This window comes from Corythoichthys intestinalis, chromosome 2 (assembly GCF_030265065.1).
Source record: "Corythoichthys intestinalis isolate RoL2023-P3 chromosome 2, ASM3026506v1, whole genome shotgun sequence".
Classification (NCBI taxonomy): Eukaryota; Metazoa; Chordata; class Actinopteri; order Syngnathiformes; family Syngnathidae; genus Corythoichthys; species Corythoichthys intestinalis.
This window is the reverse complement of record NC_080396.1, coordinates 23,689,237-23,714,584: the sequence shown is the minus strand read 5'-3', so window position 1 is coordinate 23,714,584 and position 25,348 is coordinate 23,689,237. Positions and strand designations below refer to the sequence as shown.

Sequence of the window (25,348 nt, the reverse complement as noted above, 5' to 3'; positions counted from 1 at the left end):
AGAGCTGTCATGGCTGACACGCCTCTACAACATCGCGTGGACATCGGGGACAGTGCCTCTGGATTGGCAGACCGGGGTGGTGGTCCCCCTTTTTAAAAAGGGGGACCGGAGGGTGTGTTCCAATTATAGGGGAATCACACTCCTCAGCCTCCCCGGTAAAGTCTATTCAGGGGTGCTGGAGAGGAGGGTCCGTCGGGAAGTCGAATCTCGGATTCAGGAGGAGCAGTGTGGTTTTCGTCCCGGCCGTGGAACAGTGGACCAGCTCTACACCCTCAGCAGGGTCCTCGAGGGTGCATGGGAGTTCGCCCAACCAGTCTACATGTGTTTTGTGGATTTGGAGAAGGCGTTCAACCGTGTGCCTAGGGGAATCCTGTGGAGGGTGCTCCGGGAGTACGGGGTACCGAGCCCCTTGGTAAGGGCTGTTCGGTCCCTGTACGACCGGTGTCAGAGTCTGGTCCGCATTGCCAGCACTAAGTCGAATTCGTTCCCATTGAGGATTGGACTCCGCCAAGGCTGCCCTTTGTCACCGATTCTGTTCATAATTTTTATGGACAGAATTTCTAGGCGCAGCCGAAGCGTTGAGGGTTTCCGGTTTGGTGGCCTCAGCATTGCATCTCTGCTTTTTGCAGATGATGTGGTGCTGTTGGCTTCATCAAGCCATGACCTCCAACTCTCACTGGGGAGGTTCGCAGCCGAGTGTGAAGCGGTTGGGATCAGCACCTCCAAATCCGAGACCATGCTCCTCAGCCGGAAAAGGGTGGCATGCCCTCTCTGGGTCGGGTATGAGATCCTGCCCCAAGTGGAGGAGTTCAAGTATCTTGGGGTCTTGTTCACGAGTGAGGGTAGGAGGGAGCGGGAGATTGACAGGCGGATCGGTGCAGCGTCTGCAGTGATGCGGACTCTGCACCGGTCCTTTGTGGTGAAGAAGGAGCTGAGCCAAAAGGCGAAGCTCTCGATTTACCAGTCGATCTACGTTCCTACCCTCACCTATGGTCACGAGCTGTGGGTCGGGACCGAAAGAACAAGATCCCGGATACAAGCGGCCGAAATGAGTTTCCTCCGCAGGGTGTCCGGGCTCTCCCTTAGAGATCGGGTGAGAAGCTCGGTCATCCGGGAGGGGCTTGGTGTCGAGCCGCTACTCCTCCGCGTTGAGAGGAGCCAGTTGAGGTGGCTCAGGCATCTGGTTCGGATGCCTCCTGGACGCCTCCCTGGAGAGGTGTTCCGGGCATGTCCCACCGGCAGGAGGCCCCGGGGTCGACCCAGGACACGCTGGAGACACTATGTCACTTGGCTGGCCTGGGAACGCGTTGGAATCCCGCCGGAGGAGCTGGCTGAAGTGGCTGGGGAGAGGGAAGTCTGGGCTTCCCTGCTAAAGCTGCTGCCCCCGCGACCCGACCCCGGACTAAGCGGAAGATAATGGATGGATGGATGGATGGATACCTTGTTTCGATCCAAAAACTCCATCTAGCATGTATCACCTAGTGTCAAGACACAGCTGTGAATGACCACAGCCAGATTTTGGGGGGATTTTATGGGTAAAACATGGTGATATAACAAGGGTCGCGCTGCAGAAATCGCAGACACTAAAGAGTGGTTGAGATTTTCTTTTTCATATAGTTACCATTTTAAACGTTATTTTTTCAAGTTTTCTTTGTTTGGATCGATAATTTATCATCTAACATATTGGGGAAAATGCGACAGTAACAAAAAAAATACAATTAAGCGATAGTCTTGAGGTAGATATCCGTGACTATTTTTACAGACGCCAAATTTTTCATTGTGACGTAATTTGTTTAAAAGTTTAAAATATGCGAGTGAATAATTTTTTTAGTCATTTTTTTTAAAAACTAAATATTAGACATCAATTAATGATTCTAAGCTAAAAATTACATTTTGAATAATAAATATAAATACTTACCTTCTTTTTATAGCTAGGTTGAAACAAAAGCGGTTGCGCGACGTCTGTAAATGGGGGTTTTCAGGGTAAAACGGACAAATTAAAAATAGTTCGGGGGCTTAATGCGCCATGAATCTGCTATGGCAGCATATAGACATATTTTTCTATCAAACACAACAGTTGTTTTGGCTTAAAATGTTGCAGTTTCTTTTAAAGAGGGGTGCAAGAGCATGAAACTGCTTTTTCAGTCTTGTCTTTGTTTTCCGCCATATACACTGCTAGGAGATGAGTTGAGTTTTTTTCTCAAAGATGGAGATGGAGTGTGACATTTTAAGTGTTTCATCCAGTTCATTCCAAATCTGTGGTCCTTTGCACACAATGCTAAAGCATGTACACTTTAGCCTTTGTTTTTTCCCTGTGATTTGATGTTTTCTTCTGGTAGTATATGTGTTCTGAGGAGTAAAGATTGGGATGAGGTCACCTAATTTATGGTTTAGTCTATTAAAAACCTGATACATTACACAAGCATTTTGGGAGATAGTTGTGGTCTTTAAGCCTCAGAAGGTGGTAGCGGTGAAAAATTATTTTAGTTGGTGCCTTAAACTCAGACTATGTTAAGGCACATATGACTTTTTTCTGTAGTATTTCAAGCTTTTTTAGTAAGTTGGATATGTGTTGCACCATATGATATTACAGTATTGTAAGTGTGGTTCAAAAAAAGATTTATACAAAATGAGAAGTGCAGGGAGTGGGAGATGACAAAATTAGCTGGATGACAATAATATCTATCAGGAGCATTCATTAATATCCATGACGGACAGTGCCATGTCATTATTATGACAGTCTTATGATCCAGCTGTCAAATAAAGTGTTACCTATTAACCCACATAAATCAACAAATAAGCCGCACTGGATCATAAGCCGCAGGATTCAAAATGAGGGGAAAAAAGTAGCGGCTTATAGTCTGAAAACTACGGTAAATATTCTCTGATTTTTTAAATCAGAATTTTATTTTTGCAAGAAACAAGTCAATGCACATGATGGGCCCCGGTACTTGAGTTCGACACCTGTGCTATTGAACGACTAGTGGCAATATTGTGTAGCACATGTGTATGTGTAAAAAAAAAATGATACAATGAAGGGAAATCAGTCTGGAAGTGTACAGTGACTTTTGGGAAATCTCTTGATTTATGAGTTGTTGGTTAATAATACAAAGACAGCTAGAGGTTTAATGTAAATATTTAATCGTTGGGGAATGTCTACCAATGTGTGGTCTCTGTTTCAGCTGTCTTTCTTCAGGTGGCTGTCAAACTCAAGGTCGCAACAGGCACAAACACCCCCATCCCCAGCTGAAGTGGCTGGCACGGACTCTCAGAGTAACCCAACTGGTAACGCTGATGGCAGAGAACCTCGCTCTGGAACGTGCAACCTTCTATGAGTGTGTGTGTTTTAAGCACTTTCAATTAAAATGTTTCTTTTGACGGCAATAGACATCCGATACACTTTGACTGGGAGAGTACCAGTCCATCGACTTCACTATCAGATAGTGGCAGCACACACTCCTTCCGCTCCCATATTAACGACATCACAGATTAGCCTTCTTCCACCTTCGCACTATTTCTCGCCTCCTTCCTTCTCTCACCCGCCATACCGCTTCCACTCTGGTCTGTAGTCTAGTCACTTCCCGGCTCGATTACTGTAACTCATTGTTTTTCGGTCTCCCAAATAAGTCCCTCCAGACACTGCAGCTCCTCCAAAACTCAGCAGCACGCCTCATCACTTGGACACCCACCACACACCACTGACACCACATCGCCCCCATCCTCCGTCAACTTCACTGGCTCCCAGTAAAATTAAGAATCAATTACAAGATCGTTGCTATTACCTTTAAAGCACTCCATGGCCTGGTACCTCCCTACCTACGCAATCTCCTCTCGTAACTGTACCCCCCCGTTCACTTCGCTCCTCCTCTATCCGCCACCTATTTGTCCCCTGTGTCCGTCTCGCCACTTTCGGTTCCAGAACTCTTAGTCACTGTGCCCCCCAGCTCTGGAACTCCCTAACCCTCGATCTTTGCAATAAATCTACCCTCTCACTTTTAAAGTCCAGACTCAAAACACACCTGTTCAGACTTTTTTTTACGCATCATGATCCTTATCTCGTTTCTGTCCTGAGCTCTTAAACTTTTTATTTACTCTTATCCTGCTTTAAATCTAATTTTATGATTGTTTTGTAATTGCTGTTGAGCTATTCTGTTCCAATTATTCTTACTAAGCGTCTTTGCGTGTCTTGAAAAGCGCTCTAGAAATAAAATGTATTATTATTATAGTGTGTTACGTCCCACGGACGGCTCGCTAAGGGCGTAACATAAAACGAGCCACACAAGTTTACAAGTGGCACAAATTTATTTACAGTCAAACTCGCAATGAACAATATATACAAAATGTGGATGAAGCGTGGCTTCAGAGTAAGCCCAGGCCAAAACAACAAACAAAGGGATTCTACACTTAAACCCCACTAACTAAACTACCTAAATCCTGATCGTGAAAAAGAACAAAGGAAAGACCGCCACTGACCTAGCTTCTTACACTAAACAAAACAGGAGAAAACGGGTTGAAAAGAAATGGCAGCTTACCCCTACTGCTTCAGTGCTCTTATTTACAGAGGTGAAAAAAAAAAAGATCCAATAATGGCAAAACACACAAAAGACCTCAATGAAAAAGCGGGAGTGTATCAAACTAGCGATCAAAGCACACGAAAGTGGATGGCGAGCAAACAGCTGGCGAGGAGGACCGCGGCACGAATGCTGTCAAATGCGACCTCAGCTGTCAGTTGACAGCGTCTGGTTTTTGAAGCTTTGCGCCCTTTCTTCGTGGCCAATCAGCGGCGGCGACATCGTTTGCCCGTGTGGTGCAGATCATCTTACGTCACAGTGGGAGGGGAAGCAGCCAGCTGGCGGAGGCGACGATCAGCTGACTGAGAGCCACAAAAAAATAACTAAACGGCCAGGGCCGTCACATAGTGATAGTGAAGTCTATGACCAGTCAAAAGGGATTGGACTTCTATCGCCGACAGTGGCAGCCATTGAGTAAATTTGAGCTGTATGTGTGTCTGTGAAATGCTTTCATTTTCTACACAATGTATACATTTGTCATACTTTTTGTTGTTGTTGTTGTTTTATAAGCCGAAATTTTTGATAGACATCCTATTAAATAATAAAAATGTAAGCTTGCCAGACTGATTGCATGACATTTTTCACTTTTTTCTTTTTAAATAAGAACGCTGTTATCAGGAAACCATAGCAGGGCAAGTTGTGGCTAAGCATCTGACAGTTTCTGGCAGAGAAGAACGTTTCATAAGAGCTTACTTTAAAAAAGTAATTAATTATAGTTACAAATTACTTCCCCCAAAAAGTAACTGCGTTAGTAACTCAGTTACCTGAATGTAAGAGTAATTAGTTACTTGGCAAAGTAACTGGTGATATATTTCATGTTTTAAAAAAAAAAAAAAAAAAACATAGTGTGATTTTTTTTTTTTTTTTTAAGTGTAAAAGGTTTTGGGGACAATTGGCCCTAGCCCAATTCTTTACCCTAATTTACCCTTTACCCTGAATCAACTGTTAAAACTGCTCCCATTATTGCATGACTTCCATTCTGTCTACGTTTGACATGTGGAAGTTTTAAAACTTTCATCATTTAAAGATAGATTCAAGTCAAGATTTTGCCAATTTAGGAGTATTTTAGATAAAAAGTTACGCTAGGTTCGCTAGGAAGCTTCTCTACAACAGAGCCTTCCTAAGACGTCTACTGCTTTAAGATGGCAGCTGTTTCCTAATGCATCTAGTTCCTATACTGTACATGTTGCTAATGCCCCCGTGTCTGTCATTTGGCATCTAGTTCTATGCAGGAGTGAAAGTGGCTAGAATTTCTTGCTGGAACTCCCTGATGTGAAGGTCGCTACGGAGCCAGAAATTTTCTTTTCTTTTTTTTCTTTTTTTTGGGGGGGGGGGGGGGGGGGCAAACCTCTTAAACTACTGAAATGCAAAGAAAACTGTTTTAGCACAGTTATTTGTATAACACATGCAAAAACTGATTTTCATTCAAAATTGTATTTTTTCAATGATTTGCAAAATAAAAGTTAACAAAACCAGCTATAACCCCAACCTTCATCTCCTAATTTTTATTTTCCCATATTTCCTCACATACAAAATGCCAAATCTCAATTTTAACTACTAAAGAACATAGGATGTATATTACAATTAAAATTAAAATTAATGTAAACATTTACTTTTTTTTAAAAAATAATAATAAAGATATAAGTAACATACATTCAGAAAAATAAGTACAAATGACTTATATTATGCAGAGTGAAATGAAATATAGTTTGAACATTGACTTTTTTAAATCATAAGGAAATGAATAAGTAGCCTAAAATAAATGAACAAATATAAGTCCAAAGGGCACATTGACAGCTAAGATGTTCTGAACCTCCCCATCAGAGCAAATAAAACTAAATATGATAAATAAGCCTCCTCAACTCTTTCGTTGCTCTTAAAGATTCGATCCATTTTATGTTGCATTGCCCTTTTTTTGTCGCATCAATTCAACGACTTTTTTTTTTTTTTTTTTTGCTGTTCCAGAAAACATGCACATTTGAACCAATCAGAGCTAACTATCTCTGCTGATCACATGTTAGTATGTCATCCAATTGAACGGATAAATGAGTGCAGCCGTTTTGCTTTGCTGCGTGCATTTTCACATTGACGTGACTCATCATCGTCAGACTCGGATAACTACAGGAGCTTTGGAAACCTCCATGCCGTCCGTGGAATAAAATTAATTATAAATATTGCTGGAAACGGATTACGCTACACAAGCACTTTATTATGCTTGTTGTTAACACTTGTGTATGTAAATCTGATGTTGGTAGATTGTTTTCTTCTTGGCATGTGTGGCAGTTTAGCATTTTTATTTATTTATTTTTTTTACATAGCGTTTTGACAGTTGCCGTCATATTTCAGAATCAAAGCACAGTGTACCGGAACAGCATTCCGGCCCTGAATCGTATACCGGAACTGCATTCTGGCCCTGAATCTTATACCGGAACTGCGTTCATGACCGTTCTGGCCCATTTTCACCCCTGGTTCTATATATACGTGATATCTACCATGTCTACCATAGCTACCATATCATGTGGGCGTAGTTTGTAGGCAATCGGCTACCGTCAGGTATTATTGTAGCTACTTAGCATTGCGTTTGCTCGGCGTCACAACTTTTTTGCCTCCTCCCCACTCCTGGCCTGCTCTGTCATCTCGGTAAGTCCGTCTTCCTCAGACTTTTATCGTGTCATTCAACCAATATAGCAACGCATAGTAACGCACGCCTTTCCATTCTCAGTAACGGTAACGGCGTTGCCAAGATGAGGAAAAGTAATTAATTTGATTACTCACTACTGAAAAAAATTAAGCCGTTATTAACAACACTGGTCAGGAGTCAGTCAATTTAGAGATCAATTAATGTTAATTAAGTGTAATTGTTGGATGTTTGTTGCAAGTGGCAACTCGAAATTTCTCCTCAACAGTAATGAGAGGTGAGTCAATCAATCCATACAAAGACTTGAAAGGTTTTACAACTGTCGTCATTGAGTTTGTTAATATGAAGTGAAAATGCAAGTAGTCTTCCCACCGGCAGATGTCACTCATGGAGCAAACCAACTGCCTGGTCAAATTGCTTTTTCACAGAAACTCGTTGACTCATTTCAGCGGAAAACAGCGCCCTGTTTTTCCCCCATGCATTTCCCCCATGCAAGTTGCTCACCAACAAGAAATAGTTTAGCAAATATTTTTATTATTTAATATTAAATTAAAAAGACATCAGGATGGACGAATACCACAACGAGGTATGTTGAGTGTTCTCCCCCCCCCCCCCCTCAATCGTGATGAAATAGCTAATTCCAGTTTGCTAGCTATATTAAATGTAGTTTACCCTCCGACGACGACGTACGGTTATGAGTAAATTAGACCATGAAATGCATTTTGGCATTTTAAGCAATGGTACTAATATGTAATGGTCAAAGCGGAACATAAACACAAATACTACTACGATGTTTGTAACAATGTGATACGTTCCCTGCCAACAAATCTAGCATATCGTTTTTCTCTTGAAATAATTGCACGTTATTAGGCTCGAGCGTTTACGTCACAGCAGCACGGGATCATGCGAGATTTGCGACAACGCAACCATTGCGGAAGCATCACGGGACATTTAAACTTAGCGGCAACCAAAGATGGAAAAAAGTAAGGAATACTTGCCAGTTCGATACAGAGACAAACTTGTTACCACGGCGAAGGACAGATATGTGAGCAATTTTAAGGATGTGAACAATGTTGACCCTCACGAGCAAGCCGAACACAAATGGAATAAAGATGTCGACAAGCTTCCACCACTACGCGAAATGGACATCATGCTGTATTTAGTGTTTGGTATATGTTACTACACTCATCAGCAATTCCGAAACTACAAATCGCTACAAAGCTACGAACAGTTTTGCTGGGGATGGGTGCAGGATCTTCACTTTATGACCATAGCAAACGGCAACACATCTTTCTAGCAAAGGTAGGCAATGTGTGTTTACATTAGTCTGTGACCACGGATGTACAAATCTTTTGCTGCATAAAATGTAGCCTGTGTACAAATTCTTTGCCACTCTCTCACGTCAAAATATTACAGCTTTTTCATTTAGCAACGACATGAATTATGTATTATGAAGACAATACACATGTATGCATGCTAGTTGTTTAGCTTTAGCAATAGCTAACAACAGGCCGACTTAGGGCGTAAAGTTACTGAAATTTGCGTAAACAAACGAAATTAACTTACCGGAGTGGAAGTGCATAGAGCAAACTCAGTGTGTAACTGGAGAATCAAACGTTATGCCCTTCCTTCTGATCGAGGCCACCCATGCCATTCTTCGACGTTTGGTAAGTTCAGATATGAGCTTTCCCTCGCCTTTTCTCCATGTAGGGATCCGGAAGAAACTCAATGGTGTTCCGTCGAGCTGTACATTCTCCTTTCTATTCGATCGGTTGTTGCAATTCTTTACCGCACAATAATTTCCAACCATTTTTAAAGAGCGACCTGTGTTGAAATGCCTCATTGCTTATGTTTCTCGCTTCCACAATGGCGATAGCGGCGGAAACCTCGCGAGTGCCACGTCATACGCTCGAGCCTAATTGATTTATTTATTTGTACAAATATTAAAATTATTCGAATATGTATGTCAAATTGTTCATTATCTGTGCTTCCTGAATAAGATGACTGAGGCAAATGTTTTAGAAGGCATTGATTTATGCTAGGTTTTGCACCAGAAACGTTCTGCTAAATTTGTAGTTTTGATACTGGTTCTGTTGCTACAGAAACCAGCATTTCCTAGATTTTGCCTCGCTTTTTATGGTACAGTGGTACCTCTACATACGAAGTTAATCCGTTCCAGGAGCTTGTTTGTAAGTCGAAATGGTCGTATGTCGAGCAGGATTTTCCCATAGGAATACATTATAATTCCATTAAATCGTTCCACAGCCCAAAAACCTGCACTAAATCCTTAAAAAATACTGCTGGTACTATTACAAATGGCAATTACATATAGCAAAACAAATAAAAAATAATAATCGGATTAATAATATAATAATAATAATAATTCCTTTAATAGTGTAACGAAACGGGTTCTAATAAGGCGGACGTTTTTTTTCTGTACCTGAAGGCACCGCGGCGCTGACGTGACAAAGAGGGAGGGGAGCGGGTGAAAGTTTACTTTCGCTTTCAATGCTTTCTTGAGAACATCGTCAATTGCGGCAGACAGCAGGCGTTTTGTGTTGAATAAGTTGTGAAAGAAATGCTGAAAACGTGGCGAAGCTGGCGATTTCTCTGGAGATGTTACCACAATAAGAATTGTCAGCTTAACTTATAAAGACTGGCGAACGATGGTCGGAGGAGGACCGTGGAGATGTATTGTTGAGCCATTTCACGGATGCCCACCCTACGCTCATATTTTTCTGTCATTTGCATCTTTATTTAGAAGGTAAGCGTCAACTTTTTCCTTGTTTCACCACCTGTACCAACCTTTTCTGAAACCTGTGTTGATTTGTCACACAAGAAAATCCGCCGTGCATTCGTCTGCGGTGCTGCCATTGTCGTCGTATTTCGAGCATGTCGTCGGATGTAGAAACAAATGGCGAGTCAAATTTTACGTCGGATGTCGAAAAGTTCGTGTGTCGAAGCGATCGTATGTAGAGGTACCACTGTACTTGCTTCTCAAGCTAAGGCTCGCATTGTTTCCATAGGAATGATAAGATTTTAACGATAATAAGATTCTAACAATCTATAATATGTGTGCTAGCATACAGTGTCTTTGTTTTCAGAGCTCGTTCAACACCGAAGAAGTTGATAACATTGTCAAAGAGGTAAACCCTTTGTTTTAATATTGACAAGATTCAGGGAATGTATGAATATTTTTTTTCGAGCAAAGGTTTTTAACTTACTTGTTGTCATTAACCCTCGGAATGGGAATATTTTTGATCATTTAACTCACTGGCTGCCATTGAGGGTGCTAGACGTCCAATCCATTTTGACTGGGAGAATGATCACCGTCAAAGGCACTGAAACGTGAGAATTCACAGCCAATCCTCCCTAGTTTAATTTGACTCTCAATGGCAGGCAAAGGCAGAGTTAAAATAAACATTTTGGATCATGTAGGCCACAATATTACATTTGAAATACAATACACATTGTTTATGTATATATATTTTTTAATGAATGAATGTATACATCAATAAAGCGTATAACAGAATGAATACAATCAAAATGAATAAAAATAGAAATACATGGCCACCAATAACTTGATCCCCCCACCCCCTCCATATTATTTAACTGATTGTTAGCCACACCCAGTCAAAATGGATTGGATTATTTAGTGCCGTCAATAGCAGCCAGTGAGTTAAACTACCGGGCACCGGATCTGTGCCGGTTCGTGGCGCATTTGCTACCGGGCTGCAGAGAAATAATAAATCATTTGTTAACAACCGCAATCTGACCTATGGCTCCTGACGAATCAATATCCCTGCCTAATACATAGACCAGGGGTCCTCAAATACAAATCCTGAAGCATGCAGCACCTGCTGAGATGAGATAGTAGCGGAGCCTACTACCAAGTCTATTCTAAATAATATGTGGCTAAAAGCTAACAAACGGGGTAATAAAAGCGAATGCACTGAAAGCATCATACCTCATGGTGAACCATATTGTTAAAGCCAAGAAACCTTTCATGACTGGAGAAGAACTCATTATGCTTGTGACCACCGATATTTGCCGTCAGGTTGATTACGTGTATGGTAAGTTATGTTTTCCCTGCACTTAATATTTGTTTTCAGCGCCGTCGTGTTATTTTATATTTACTGTAATTTTCTGCCACACATTGCTGGTGTGTGAAAAGAAAGCCCACATGACACCGGTCCATGGTGCAAAGAAGGTTGGGGACCGCTGCTATAAAGGGTTGGGGGATAGACCTCCAAACCATTTGAATTGGGAGCTGCCACGCCTCTTAGTTTATATAAATTGAACGTCTATCACTGTCAATGGCAGCCAATATGGTAATACTACTAAAATGAATATTTCTAGTCCATGGACAATTACAATAAATGCTTGATTTGGTTTCAAACGGAGCCTTAGGGATGTTCTATGAAAAACTCTGGCTTATATCTTGCCCTCTTAAGTAATGCAACCCGTGCAGTCATCTGACATGTACTGTGCGTGTTTTGTACTGTCTGTGTTCATTTTCCAGTGTATTGAGAATGTAGTAGGCAAAGATGACTACAACCAGAATCTGGTGAACAAATGGACCTCTGCCATAGTGGAGCGTTGCCTTACACAGCTGGTCAAACTGGGGAAACACTACAAGTTTATTGGTATGTTTGATTATGGAATACTTTGTTATACTCAGGGGTGCACATATTTTTTTTGCCCAGGTTCTCAGAGGAGGACCTGGAGATGTGACCTGGTCCTCATGGTCCTCATTGAGCTTGAGAGCCGACCCGCCTGATGCGATAAAATTATGACAAGCTTTACTTAGAGCCAATTACCTTTAATTAATTATAATAACAATTAACGCTTGATTAACATCAACTGGCACAACAATATTGCCATTACTTTGAAGTGAAATGTAAAGAAATAAACAGAAAAGCACTAATTCAAAATAAAGGGCATTCATATGCGGCTCCCACATTAACTCTAAGCCTTTGTAAAACTGGGATGTCCTCCTCATAAGCGCTCATTGAACGTGCATGTTTAGCTTTGTGAAATGCGAGCAAAAACACGTTTGTCAGTGCATGGCGCTGTTCTTCAATAACTTTATTCCGCCACTTGTCAGTAGGGCGAGTGGGGTCCTGTCTGACATCGATAGTTTGCTTCATTGCCACATGCTGGTTTTTTCGTGCTTTTCAAAGTTTGGATGGCTGAAATTCTTTGACCCTACATAAAATGAGCTGCTCTTACCAGCGACATTGGGATTCTCACGGCAAATTTTGCACCACATTTCCGTGCGAGCATAATTTGCTTCTAGCCATGGTACCTGCAGCAGCCACTTTTCAGCACAAGTCCTTTTGTTCGGTAGCTCCGGTGACGTCTCTGTCGTCTGTCTGTCTTTTGACGGGGGTGGGGGAACACGGAAATAATTACTCAGTGGAGCCTGCCTCTTTGACATTGTGAGAATTGATTTTCTCATGTCCGCCGCAAATACAGTGGTCAGCCATCGGTACGCAAAAGCGTATGGAAGCCGTTGAGGGCCAGCACGTTTGTCTACGTCCAGTACGCATGCGCGCATGCGGACCACTTATGCGCACCCCTGGTTATACTCTATTTGGATGGTCATTGGTTTTTATTCTGATTCTTTTAGGAAATTAATAATGATGCTATTCTAACAATTTTTTTTTTTTTTGGTGTGTAGTAACATGCGCGCTGATGCAGCGAACCGGTGCAGGGCTGCACACGGCAAACTCCTGCTACTGGGACACAGCCATGGATGGTACATATGAACAATCAGCCAGGCTAACTTCAATAACACTTCCATCTGGTTTAATCACTGGCATCTTTGCAGGGAGTTCAACTGTGAGGTGGGAAAGCCGCACCATGTACTGCGTGGTCAGCGTTTTTGCCGTTGCAATGGCGTAAAATGCAAGGTTGCAGTGTGTACCTGGAAATGAATGGAGAACCTCGAAGTGGCACTTTCATACCCCGGCTTAGAGAGCAGAATATGGCTATAAGCTTTTGGGCTATACTATACATAACATCGAAAAGCATGATCAACAAACCTTGCAACAGACAGAAGTTTCAGATAATTAATTTGCAAACTGGTCGGCAGGTTAAATTTCATGATGCACGTTACATTAATCATATAACTATCCCATTCCGTTCTCTTCTATTTTACTCTATTGTATTTTATTCTATTCAACTAAATGATGTACTTATCTTTGGCATGTAATATGTCAAAGGAGTATTTGTGTATTAATGAGCTTGTTTTTTCCCTCAATTATTAAAATAAGCAGACCTGATTGGTATGAATTGTATTTTTACTGTTCTTTATATCTTTGACGTGCTTTTTTGTTCATTTGTGTCTTTTTACCGGTTCTCTTTGGCATGTTCACAATATTTGCACTTTTAGCCCCCCCCTCCACACAATTCTCTGAATAGAACAACTATACCATTTATTTTAATAAACTTTTGAGAAATCATCTAAACTGCAGATTAACTCCTTTATGGATTTTTATTCTTGCAAATGACTCAAAATACAATATTCAAAAATAAAGAACATGTTTCATAGAATCAAATAGCTTGTTAATAGCTATATTTTAATTTTCAATAAAAAGGAAATTTCAGTTTTAAAATGATTTTTTTCCCTATCAAATTACAGGTTGAAATCAGATCTGTTTTTTATCATCAATTTAACAAAACATCCATTGAAATAAAACAATCTGTTGCTGATGTTGACGGCTGGACCATTGCTATCAGTATATCACAGGTTCTCAATAGGGTAGTGGGTCTGGGCATAATGGTGGTCAACATCAATTATGAGCATTTCTTAACCATTAATGTGACTTCTGGTGCTGCATGGTTTTGCTGATGGCTTTGTAGTCTGGTTGATACTTGGTGGGGTTAAGCTTCATGCAGGCGTTGAGAAACTTATGCACGGAGTACCATCTGTGCACACCGTAACAAGTTCATCCATCAGTAGATTTTTTTTTTTTTTTTTTTTTTTTTTGCGAACTCGGTGAACGACTTGAATAAATCTTCCCCTCTTGTTGTCCCTTTACTAGTCAAAACCTTGAAATCACGCTGAACTGGGATAAATAGCTTACATCTGTTGACTCATCCAAAGCGAGAGAAAAAACAGGTGCCGCATTTATGTCCTAACGTCCTGCTGAAAAGTATGGTACTCCTTGTCTTTTTTTCTTTTTGCCATCTTCTCAAAATGGTTTCTAACAACACGGAAACCGAAACTGAAATGAGGGAAGTTTACGTCCTGATCTCACGCACATGCGCACATCGGCAGCTATTTTCGACAGCAAAATACGGTAACCCCACTTGAACAGTGTCTCTGCCTCATCCGCGTTGTCTATGCGATAGATAGATAGATAGATAGATAGATGTACAAATATACACAACAACATGTATTTTTGCCACTTTCCCACAAACCGGCTTTCTAGTGTCCGGTGACAGTCGCCGTTTTGCGCAATGCACGAAGGAGTATAACAAAACTTTTTTTTTTTCTTTTTTTTTTAAATAATAATTAAAGATTTGTCTGCGAGCCAGATGCAGCCATCAAAAGAGCCAGATCTGGCTCGCGAGCCATAAATTCCCGACCCCTGGATTAGAACAACAGTGGGAGAGTTTGCACCTGCTGCAACTACTACTGCTGCTGTTGGGTTGCTGAAGCAATAATACTACAAAATTTCGAAAGTTAGATTGCCTTAAGTGTTGTTAAATCCAGTGAGAGGTGAGTATATGAAGCCAATTGTATTGTTTGTATTCTTTGTTGATTAGACTTTACTACTTAGCACGGAGCGCTAAGATAGTTAGCGATTATGCTAATTAGTGTCTTAAGTACCCGTTTGTATTGTGTTTTGGAGAATTATAGTAGCACTTGAGTTATTGTTAGATAATAATGTTGTTTCATTTCTATTTATAAAGAAACCACATAAATAACCATTTCATATGACAGCTTAGTCTCCTTTCAACACAAACTAAATTGTCACACAACAGTGCTTTGAAATTGTATTTGGATTGTATTTATGAACAACTGTTTGATCGATTTTGTTTAGTTTAAAGAAATGAGTCATTGACACAATTTATATCTGCACTTTGCCAGCAAGATTTAAAAAACAAATAAATCGGTAGCACTTTTTTAAAAATTTGAACCAACAGGATTTCTGTCTTATTTGTGTACCGAGCAATTATTTTTGTTTTATACTCAGAACTTTAATTTAAAAAAAAAAAACTTTTAACACGTTTTATATACTTAAAACTAGTTGTAGACAGTCAAGTCAGGAAGCTGTAATAATATTTGTGAAGAAAATGGTCATCCATTTTGTCTTCATTGTTACTCCCAACATGCCTAAAACAACTTCAGGTTAAATTGTGAAGGTAATTGAAAAAAGTGACATTTATCCGATTAATCGATTAGTTTATCATCAGATTAATCAATTATAAAACTAATCGTTAATTGCAGCCCTACATCAATAATTTAATGTAATGTCTAACTGTAGAACAACGTTTTTTTTAACACAAAAATTTAATGGATATTTTGCATGTTTACATACAAGATGAAGTTAAAGATTTAAAAAATTTACTGGTTAAAAAATTTGTCAATTTGTCTATTTTCAAACATGTCTAGTCAGGAAAACAAAAATGTTAATCACACAAGCATTAGTCCACATCATGATGGTTTTATTCATCTTTATTTCTCATAATTGCCAGAAACTGCTAAATACATTAAACTGATCTTGATACATTTTTTATCCCATTAAATCATTAAAATCTGGTGCCTCCGGCTAAAAAAGAGACATATTTCTTACTTGCTGATACTGCAGGTGACATTGAAATGACTTGTTAGAGAGGATGAGAGGGTACTGAGTAAGAAAAACAGAAACAAGGTTGTGAAACAACTAAAGCAGAACAATCTCGACCTGGAAATTACCACCAATTTTATTTCTCTACTTTTGTGCAACTGTGGCATGTTTGCGAAACATCTGGTCTGAAGCAGATGTGAGAGTTCAGGTTTAGCTTCCTCAAAATCTCAAGAAATGTCAAAAACATTTTGGTCCCCTACCTATAAATATTTCCGTAAGTAGCTCGTACATATTAAGCAATGCGATTCATCAAAAATGTTGCCAGAATTTTCAGGGAATATACCTGCAATTCTAAAATTTGCTTGTTGGATTGAGAGCTGTTCTGAAAACATCTTGAGGCGGAAAAATACTTATTTACTGTATCGGAGGAAAGAAATAAACCGAAGGGATCATATTATTTGACATCAATTGCAATTATACCGTATTTTTCGGACTAAAAGTCGCACCAGCCATAAAATGCCCAACGAAGAGGAAAAAAACATACTAGTATAAGTCGCACCGGAGTATAAGTCACATTTTTGAGGGAAATTTACTTAATAAAATTAAACACATAGAACAGATATGTCATCTTGAAAGGCAATTTAAAATAAAAATACAATTGAGAACAACATGCTGAATAAGTGTACAGTATGATAATGTTACATGATGCATTAACCACGAAATGCGAACGTGGCCGGTATGTTAACGTAACATAGCTATTAAGAGTTATTCAGATAACTATAGCATAAAGAACATACTAACAATATTACCAAACCATCAGTTTTACTCCAAAACTCCAAAATGACATGTGAAATGATATAATGTGTTAATAATTTCACACATAAGTTGCTCCAGAGTATAAGTCGCACCCACAGCCGAACTATGGAGAAAAAAAAACAAAAAAACCTGTGATTTATAGTCCGAAAAATACGGTAAGTAGAACAGCACTTTCGCCGTTCCCCTCCACCCCTCCGGCCCGCTACAGTGTTTAAAAGAATTTCATGCCCAGCAACAGGGCCTACTTCCTCACATGTCCCATATAAAAAAAAAAAATTAAAAAAAAAAACAGTAGATCGTTACTTTGAGAAAGAGTTCTAAAATGTTACATCTTCTAAAACAGTGATTCTTAACCATGGGTTTGCCTGAGAGCTCCATCTTGTAGGGTGCAAAATAGTTTCACTTTTGGAAATGTGGGGTGCAAGAACCGTAGGAGGGTCAGTTTTATTTTACAGCTGACTTGCGTCAACTCTCGTACAATTGCCAGGGTTCGACAACTGTTTCCATGATAACTATAATCGCAGTAGAAACTATCCAATTAAAATACACAAAAAGTTTCACGCAGAAAAATGCATCCATCTATCTTCCAACCTAGATGTATTAATACAATATCTACAGTTCGCTTATATTTTGTTTTTCAACAATAACTAGAAAATGCCATTTTTAGAGAAATTGCATAGAGATGCTTTGGAATGGATCACTTCCTGTAGATTTTCAGTCACTTCCTATTAATAATGGGGCATTTTCAGATCACTTTCTTGCTAACTCATTCAATGACCCGGAATGCCCCAAAATGTGCAGGAAATTATCTCAAATCAACAGGTGTCACCTGTAAGAATTCTAAATTTTACAAGGAAGTGATCCAAAACTTAACTTATCGCCCACCATTAACAAGGATAGAAAACCAATTCATTTAAACTGGGCTGACTGGCTGTGCATGCTTATCTTTCAATGTTATTGATAGCACGAGACGTCCAATCCACTTTGAACATTCGTTCATTCACCTCTCCCAGTCAAAATGTTTTTCTGTCCCTTTCAATGGTGGATAATGAGTTAAGTTTTGGGTCACTCTTGTAAATTTTAGAGTTCTTACTGTTCCCTTCCTGTTAATTTGAAGTCATTTCCTGCACATTTTGGGACATTCCGGGGTCACTTCAAAAATAATTTTGGATAATTTTCTATGATTTTAGGGCATATCATGGTTACTTCATGTAGATTTTGGGGCTTTTTCACATCGTTTTTTTTCCCATTGGAAATGAATAGGGACAATGAAAATAAATAGGAATTTTTTTGTTAAATTTTGGGGCAACCTTACGGTAAAATTTGTTTACAATCTTTGTGCGCCTTCATTTCCTTAAATTTTTTATGTGTACTGTATATTATGTGAATTAAATAAAAAATGTCGGATGAGATTCATTCAGAAATTTTAAATGTTTTCGCCTTTGGAAATGAATGGGGCTTTTTTTCTTTTCTTTTTTTCTGGGGAAAAACGAAAAAGAAACGCTGTAAACTTCAGGGGTGAACCTACATCGTGTGATTTTTTTTTTTTTTTCAAAAGTTTCAAAGTTGTAAAGGGGAGAATTGGTCAAAGTGGCTGTACATGCTGCGTAAAATTGTGCTTAGACATGTGCCGATGACCAGTTTCAAGGTAAACCGTGGTATGAAAACGTCACTGTTTCAAAACCACAAAAACATTTCCGTCATACCGTTCCTAAGGTATTAGCTATTTTTTATGTCCCAAAAATGCAGGGAGAAATCCTTCGCTTGCAGCTGTAAGGTTCAACCGTCCTCCCACCGGTTGTTGCTCAGTCTCCGTCAGCTGTGCTACACAATGGCTGGAGGAGGTTAAACTCCCGAACTCCCCCCCTCCCCATCGAAGAAAACGAAATCGCTGGTATGGGAATACTTCGGCTACAGAAAAGTTACAGAAGGCCGCAACTTAGAGGAGGAGGGACAACCGACATGTAAAACATGTTTGCGGAGGGTGGCTGCTTAGGAGGCAATACCTCCAATATGATTTCACATTTATACAAAATTAAAGGTAAGTAAACACTGTCATGAACGCTTCCCACCAGCTATGAGAATGAACTCCAGCGTGTTTAGTGTGTCTAGCGGTGGTAAAACTTTTGTTTTTTTCTCTCTGGCAACTGTGCTGAGAAAGTGTGTGTGTGTGTGTGTGTGTGTGTATAATGTAAACATGATACGAGTCATAGACACATGCTTTTTATGGAAAATAATTTTTTTTGTTTTGATGGTAGTAATGTTGTACTGTGGGTTTTATGCTCACCTAAAAGACTGCATTTATTTTAGTTTTATTTCGAATATTTTTTATTTTTTAAATTTATTTCAACTTAACACTATAATTATGTTCCAAATTGCTAATATGTTTTGAAAAAATTTTTTTTTTATACTCAAAGCAGCACATTTTAGAGCTGTAATAGAAATACCTAGGTCAGTTAGGTTGTCTTCCCATATGTTGTAAGAAGAATTGACCTGACCATTTTTAAGTGAATTACAGTACTTTCATTATGTTCAGACTTACATTGACCCCTTTTCAATTGCTGAATATGCCAGTCCGTTTTTTCCCTTCAAACGCACATTTGATTGGCTGATGACTTGACACCCCCCTCCCACACACAAACACACGCATTCACAGAAGTTTTTTTTCCCCCGCCAGTAGAAGCCACTGTAAGTAATGTAAAAAGATGTCAATGATGTGGAGGTGGGGAACACGGTACTAATTTTGATACTGAAAGTGCACCCTGCATCAGAGTTAGCATAACATTAATGTGTGTGAATTTCTCAAACTCAAGGAGGAAGCTGTGTTGATAGAAATATCCTCCTGTATGTTTTCAACTGTGAACGTTAATCAAACTGGAAGAAATGTAGTGAACCAAGGATTACCCCTTTATAGATGGATTATAGAATTGATGATTAACAAGTTTGTATTTCTTATGCATATTAATATAATTTGTGTTCAAATATTTCAATTTAAATTTGCTATTATAATCGAGACATTTATTCTGGAAGTTTTCAAAATGTTTCTTTAGTAGTTTTTGAAGACAAAGGTTTGAATGGAACGGTGTATCACCTGAACCAATACACAGAAAAGTTAGTATAAATTGATACAGATTTATTTTGCCTTGATCATTTAGCCTATCAATTAATTAGGGTTCATATTGGTGAGAAATGTAGTCCTGACCCTCGTTCACCCAGTCTGGTTGGTCTTATAAATGTCCCGTCCCCAGCAAAAAAAGTGTATATGCAAGTTATGCTGTTATATCGTCCCTACCGATGTTGAGACCAAACCTACGCCCTTGGGTATTATTTCATTGTGGTACCAAAAGGTCAGCAGTGGATGATTCATTTCCCCTTTTTTCCCTTTTTTTTAGGTCACACATAAAACGGAAATAAGCTCATTTTCTTGTTTTTTTTCCAACATTAGAAGAAAAAAAACAAATGGCCACGTAAGAACCCGTATTGTAAGACAACCTGAACAATCCCGTTGCAAATTTTTCAGTGCCTGACACAAAATATTCGCAGGCATGTTTAAACACATCTTCACGGTCATGGACATCCACCAGGGGTCAACGGACATTTTAAAAGTTTTCTTTGTTAAAGATGAATTTGACGTCATCTTCTGAGTGTGACAAACACTGTTTCTCTAGTGACTTGCCCAACTGTTGCGGCCCACACAGAAACACTCCAACTTTGGTTCTGTGGACGCACAAATTTAAGAGGCTCGTTGCAATAAGGTGGAATCTGGATTGGTGGCTGAATTGAACTATCTTACCTAGGATGATTTGAAGCGATGTTGGTAAACTCACTGTCCCAATTAGGCTTCCCATATAGAGTCTTCTGCTTGAGCCCTGTGATTGGGTCATTCTCCGCCTCATGGTGGACCCAAAAGTGTGCCGCCTACAAACAACAGTGTTGATTAAACAACACGGAAAAAGGGTGGAAAACATTGCTGAATGTCAGACACCTCTTCCTCCTTCCAGCGGGTGAGGTAGATATTATAGCTCAGGAAGTCTGTCACACTCTTCGCCGCCATCTGGGCCTCCACCGACTGCAGCAAGTCCGCAAACCACTCAAAGGCCTGAGTCTCCGGACAAAGCCAGTAGAAGTAGATCTGAACAAAGACATGACTGAAATTATTCCTACTCTCAGAAAATTAGTTGACCTTAGAATTACGTACCTTTCTGGTAAAGACATCCTGGTTCTGGATGCGCTTGTACCACACCGACTTGAGGATAGATGCGAAAGGTGTAACACCGATTCCCGCCCCCACCAGCACCACCACCTCGTACCGAAACACGTCCTCACTAGCAGTACCAAACGGCCCGTCAATGGCCACCCTGTAAGAACCCACGACAACAAGCTCAAACCTTCATGTGTTGTGTTGTTGAAAGTTTTGAAAGATGAATCTTTGTGTTATGAGCACCTCAATGTTTACCGGTTAAAAATAACATTTTCTATTTTCTAACAGAATTGCGGCACAACATTCATTTGATGGAGCTCGGATCACATTGTTCCTATTGATGTTCGCTACCATCTCTTGCGTCTGCATCTACTCTTTAAACGGTAAGAATTACAGCGGCACAATGGGCCACCTAGAGTGAAGATGAGCTCTGGATGCCTTCTCCAAAAAACGCCAGTAGCTGTAATCAAACATAATCAGGGACAATTTCAAGAGAAAAAAAAATGACTGTTAGTGTTCATACTTGGGCAGTTTCCAAGCCTCCTGAGGCTCGGTTTTGTCTCCAACGCAGGCTTCATACAGCTCCTGAGTCCAATCCCCAACGATTCGAATGTGGGCACTGAAAAAGTCCTCTTCTGGGGCTGAGGTCAAGGTGAATGGGTGCCACTCCAGCCTGGAGACCGAAGGGCATTGGATGAAGACGTACTGCCCCACTTCCATGTGGAATCCTTTCCTCTTCATTTGCAGCTCCAGGGTTTTTGAAGGATGCATCACTACCTGTGGGTCCCGTTTTTGTCCAATTGGGCTTTTGTGACATTGCAACTTTTCATTTCTTATGAACGAGAACTCACCTTAGTGATGACCACTTTTTGGTGGGATCGATAGATGCGAACAAGCCTCTCGCAAACGTATAAGATCATGGGTCCGACAATCCACTTCCAGGTCTGGAAAAATGCGAGAGGATGTGATCGTGTGTAAAATTCCACCTAAAGCCATCAGGCTTGTCGGCATACCATTGGTGGGTTTCCAGCAAACACTGGAACTGCACAATCCGTCCCATTTCTTCCCCATTCTTCAAACCGGTCTGCACAGACCAGTGGGTTGTTTGTTTTTAGACTGGCAGATGTCTGTCCTCGCACAATTCTCCTAAAGAACGGCTATTCATGAGCGTCATTGTAATAGAAAAAAGTGATTGTTTGATTTCAGTGCTCTCCTACCCAAAGCCATGGAATACCAGTCCGATGAAAAACAGGACAAAAAGATGATGGGTGTACCAGAAAACCTCGAAATACGAGCGGCGGATGACCTCCATTGAAGAAGTGATGATCAGAATTAGGGCCAACGTGATGACCACACCCGTCACACCAGCAATAGTAGTGAACATGACAATTGTTGGGTTCTGTTAAGAAGACGCTGTCAGTAACAGACTCTTAAATCTTTTTTTTTTGTGCCAGTAATAGAATGTGTTATCTAGGGCTGCCTGCCACAAAGGTTTATTTGTATATTCTACTCATCGACAATTATTTTCAATCGGGTCATATATGAATAATGTTATTTATTCTTAAATTTGTGACTCCTGTCTATGAAGGCTCTATATAAATTGAGTTTGTTTGAATGCTATGCTCATTTTTTAGCACAAAAGCAGATTTGTTATTTCGATTGGTTATAAAGATAATTTTTATTTATTTATTTTACCCAAAAAATTAAACCTTTATAAAGATACTCATCTGCTATTTACTACACAAATAAGCGTATTTGCAGTTGTTTTGTTTTGTTTTGTTTGTTTTCTTAATAAAAACTTCCAAGGGGGAATACAAAAATTTAGTTTTTTTCCTTTTTTGGAAAAAAAAACTTTTACAAATAAAATTAAAATAGAATTTTTTTTTTTTTTTGGTTTTCTTCAAATTAATTAAAAAAAAAAAAAAAATTAAAAAAAAAAAATATATATATATATATATATATGTATATTTTTTAAGTTAAAAAAAAAGCTTGAAAAAATACTAAAATTCTTTTTGCTTCATTTGTTTATAAATTTAAAATCTATTTTAAAAAAAACTAGGCTACAACAGGATATATTTACAATTTTTTACATTTTTGTTTCCTTATGTTAAAAAAAAATACAATATTTACTTTCACGTTTCTATTTTTAAAAAAAGAAATAAAATACAAATATAATCAGTACAAATAAATTTTAAAAAGTTTTCATTTAAAAACGGTATTTAAAAATTAAAGGATAACAAATATATATATTACATATTTAGATCTAAAGGGACAATCACTTTTTTTCCTTTTGTTTTTGAATTTAAAAAGGAAATACATGATTAAAAATGAAAAAATATAACTCATTTGCTGCCATTGACACCTGAAAATAAACTTAAATGCTCCTTTTAACTCCTTCGATCCCCGCCAAACCTCCTATTTCAAATACATTGGACGTCTATCGCCATCAATAACAGCCAATGAATTAAGAGCCTAAAAAAAGCATTTACAGGACAACAATGTCTCTTAAATGATTAATATCAATAAAGTTGTTGATTACTTTGATAGTCGGTTAGTTATGGATTAATCATAGCATAGCCCTAGTGTTGACCTACCGTTTCGTTGGACCTAATCGGGTTGAGGAAGGATGCATTGTCATCGTTGCCAAATTCGGACAGAACATATGGCAGAAGGCTGCTGTTGCGGTTCAACTGGGCATCCATGAAATACTCAAAGTTGAACAAATGTGCAATGATATGCACGGCTGAAATTTGAATGCCGCACAATGTTAAAGAGATGACAGGACACAACGTGTTAACAGCTAGCAACAATACCTGTGTGGAAGGCGATCATATACGCCACCAGTTTGTGGAAAGTGATGTTTCGGTCCAGCTGCCGAGCGGCCGTTCGGCTGCAGAACTGCACATTTATTCACTTAAGAGAACAACTCATTAGGGAGTTGTAAAGTTACATACCTGGATGGAGCCACGCATGAAGGAGAGTAGGTTCCTGCAGACTGGTAACAGGATGAGCATGCAGTTGAAGTTGAGGCATGCGGCTGGAGCTCGAGCCCATGACAGAGCATGCTGAAAAATAGTTTCCATTTAAACCAAGTGTAATCACTACCAGCAAATTGCAAATGTTCTGCACTGTCACACCGTAATCTGACCTACATTCCCTTCCTTTTTTAATTTAGTTTTTTCATTAAAAACAAAAAGATTAAAGAATTGTAAATAAATAAAAATAAACAGTCACTACTCTCAAATTTCTATTGTCTTCTATCAGTCATTAAGAATTGCATTAATTCTATTAAAATTGAATTTCAGCAAAAAAAACCATGAAGTCAATGCACATATTCTTTCGCGGGCCACGTGAAACGACTTGGCTGGCCATATCTGGGCCTCCGAACTTGAATTTGACACCTGTGCTTTACTATGTGTATTTTCAAAGAGAAGCTTCATTTCCTCTTTCATTTCTCACAGAATTTTACTTTTTGTCCGCAGATTTCATCTGTACTTACCCCAAGAAGCACACGCGTGTAGAACCATTTGTCGACCAAAAAGGCCATGTAGAAATGGACGAAGAGGAAGGCATTAATCCCAAGCCAAACGAGCTGAAGCAGACAAGCACGTAGAATCCATCTGATAACACTGTTTTCATTCCAATACTTTTAATTAATTAGAATGTGTTCACCCGCGTGTCTGGCTTGCTACTTTTTTTTTTTAAACATTTGAGGAAATAATTATTTAAACTGAGGACAAACCGCCAACACCGTTACATCGGATAAAAACAAGTTCCGGCATCGTGATTTTTGAAATATACTGAAGTCAGTGCATAAATACTTTAGAAAGTAAAATATTCTCACAATGACAAAGATGGAGAGTCCCTCGTTGGCTGCTAAGTTCCCCATCCTGAAGCTGAGCAAAAGAGTGAATGCCTACACTTGAAGCTTCAACTTTTTTTTTGTCTTGTGCAAAAAGGGAAGTTGGCTTAAAGACGGCACTCTTGAAATGTCCTCATTCTGTTGAGTGATGTCATATTAGCCCAATATTTCTTCACCTCCAAGGCATAGCAAGTAGATGAAACCGCACTGTGGTACATTGTGCATCTGTGACATAAATGATGAAAAGTTGTATTCAGGCGACCACTATGCAGAGGTGGGTAGAGTAGCCAAAGATTTTATTCAAGTAAGAGTATTGTTACTACTTTGATGAATAGTATACTCAAGTAATGAGTAACATTGTGAGCTTACGATGTTTATTTATTTATTTTTTCTATTTTTTTGAAAGAATGGTATTTTTCCTTCTCAGCACAAAATCATCTACAGGGTTTTCATAAAGTC

The 25,348-nt window shown here is 39.3% G+C and overlaps 2 protein-coding genes across 2 annotated transcripts; one reads left to right on the top strand and one right to left on the bottom strand.

Annotated features, from left to right (window-relative positions):
• The first annotated feature begins 7,638 nt into the window (after positions 1–7,638).
• Positions 7,639–14,092, top strand: LOC130911808 (dynein light chain Tctex-type 3-like). Its single transcript, XM_057829353.1, has 5 exons — positions 7,639–7,795; positions 10,314–10,355; positions 11,732–11,855; positions 12,893–12,970; positions 13,043–14,092. The coding sequence occupies exons 1-5, from the start codon at positions 7,775–7,777 to the stop codon at positions 13,114–13,116; spliced, it is 339 nt and encodes a 112-aa protein (XP_057685336.1). The 5' UTR covers positions 7,639–7,774; the 3' UTR covers positions 13,117–14,092.
• A 1,787-nt stretch (positions 14,093–15,879) lies between these two features.
• On the bottom strand, positions 15,880–25,002 carry LOC130911807 (cytochrome b-245 heavy chain). Its single transcript, XM_057829352.1, has 13 exons — positions 24,872–25,002; positions 24,527–24,619; positions 23,982–24,092; positions 23,841–23,925; positions 23,622–23,770; positions 22,245–22,426; positions 22,041–22,173; positions 21,879–21,971; positions 21,551–21,804; positions 21,025–21,184; positions 20,812–20,958; positions 20,620–20,744; positions 15,880–20,543 (listed from the first exon to the last, which is right to left on the bottom strand). Exons 1-13 carry the CDS (start codon positions 24,914–24,916, stop codon positions 20,426–20,428), a joined length of 1,695 nt encoding a protein of 564 aa, XP_057685335.1. The 5' UTR covers positions 24,917–25,002; the 3' UTR covers positions 15,880–20,425.
• Between the last annotated feature and the right edge of the window lie 346 nt (positions 25,003–25,348).

What these genes read in the sequence shown, in the direction of transcription:
- LOC130911807 (XM_057829352.1), bottom strand. Translation starts at nt 24,916, where the DNA reads ATGGGGAACTTAGCAGCCAACGAGGGACTCTCCATCTTTGTCATT. An exon ending in CTGGTATTCCATGGCTTTGG is followed by an intron (nt 22,174 to 22,244) that starts GTAGGAGAGCAC and finishes GCCGTTCTTTAG; the next exon opens with GAGAATTGTGCGAGGACAGA. An exon ending in TTGCTGGAAACCCACCAATG is followed by an intron (nt 21,972 to 22,040) that starts GTATGCCGACAA and finishes GCATTTTTCCAG; the next exon opens with ACCTGGAAGTGGATTGTCGG.
- LOC130911808 (XM_057829353.1), top strand. Translation starts at nt 7,775, where the DNA reads ATGGACGAATACCACAACGAG. An exon ending in GAAACACTACAAGTTTATTG is followed by an intron (nt 11,856 to 12,892) that starts GTATGTTTGATT and finishes TTTGGTGTGTAG; the next exon opens with TAACATGCGCGCTGATGCAG. An exon ending in CTGGGACACAGCCATGGATG is followed by an intron (nt 12,971 to 13,042) that starts GTACATATGAAC and finishes GCATCTTTGCAG; the next exon opens with GGAGTTCAACTGTGAGGTGG.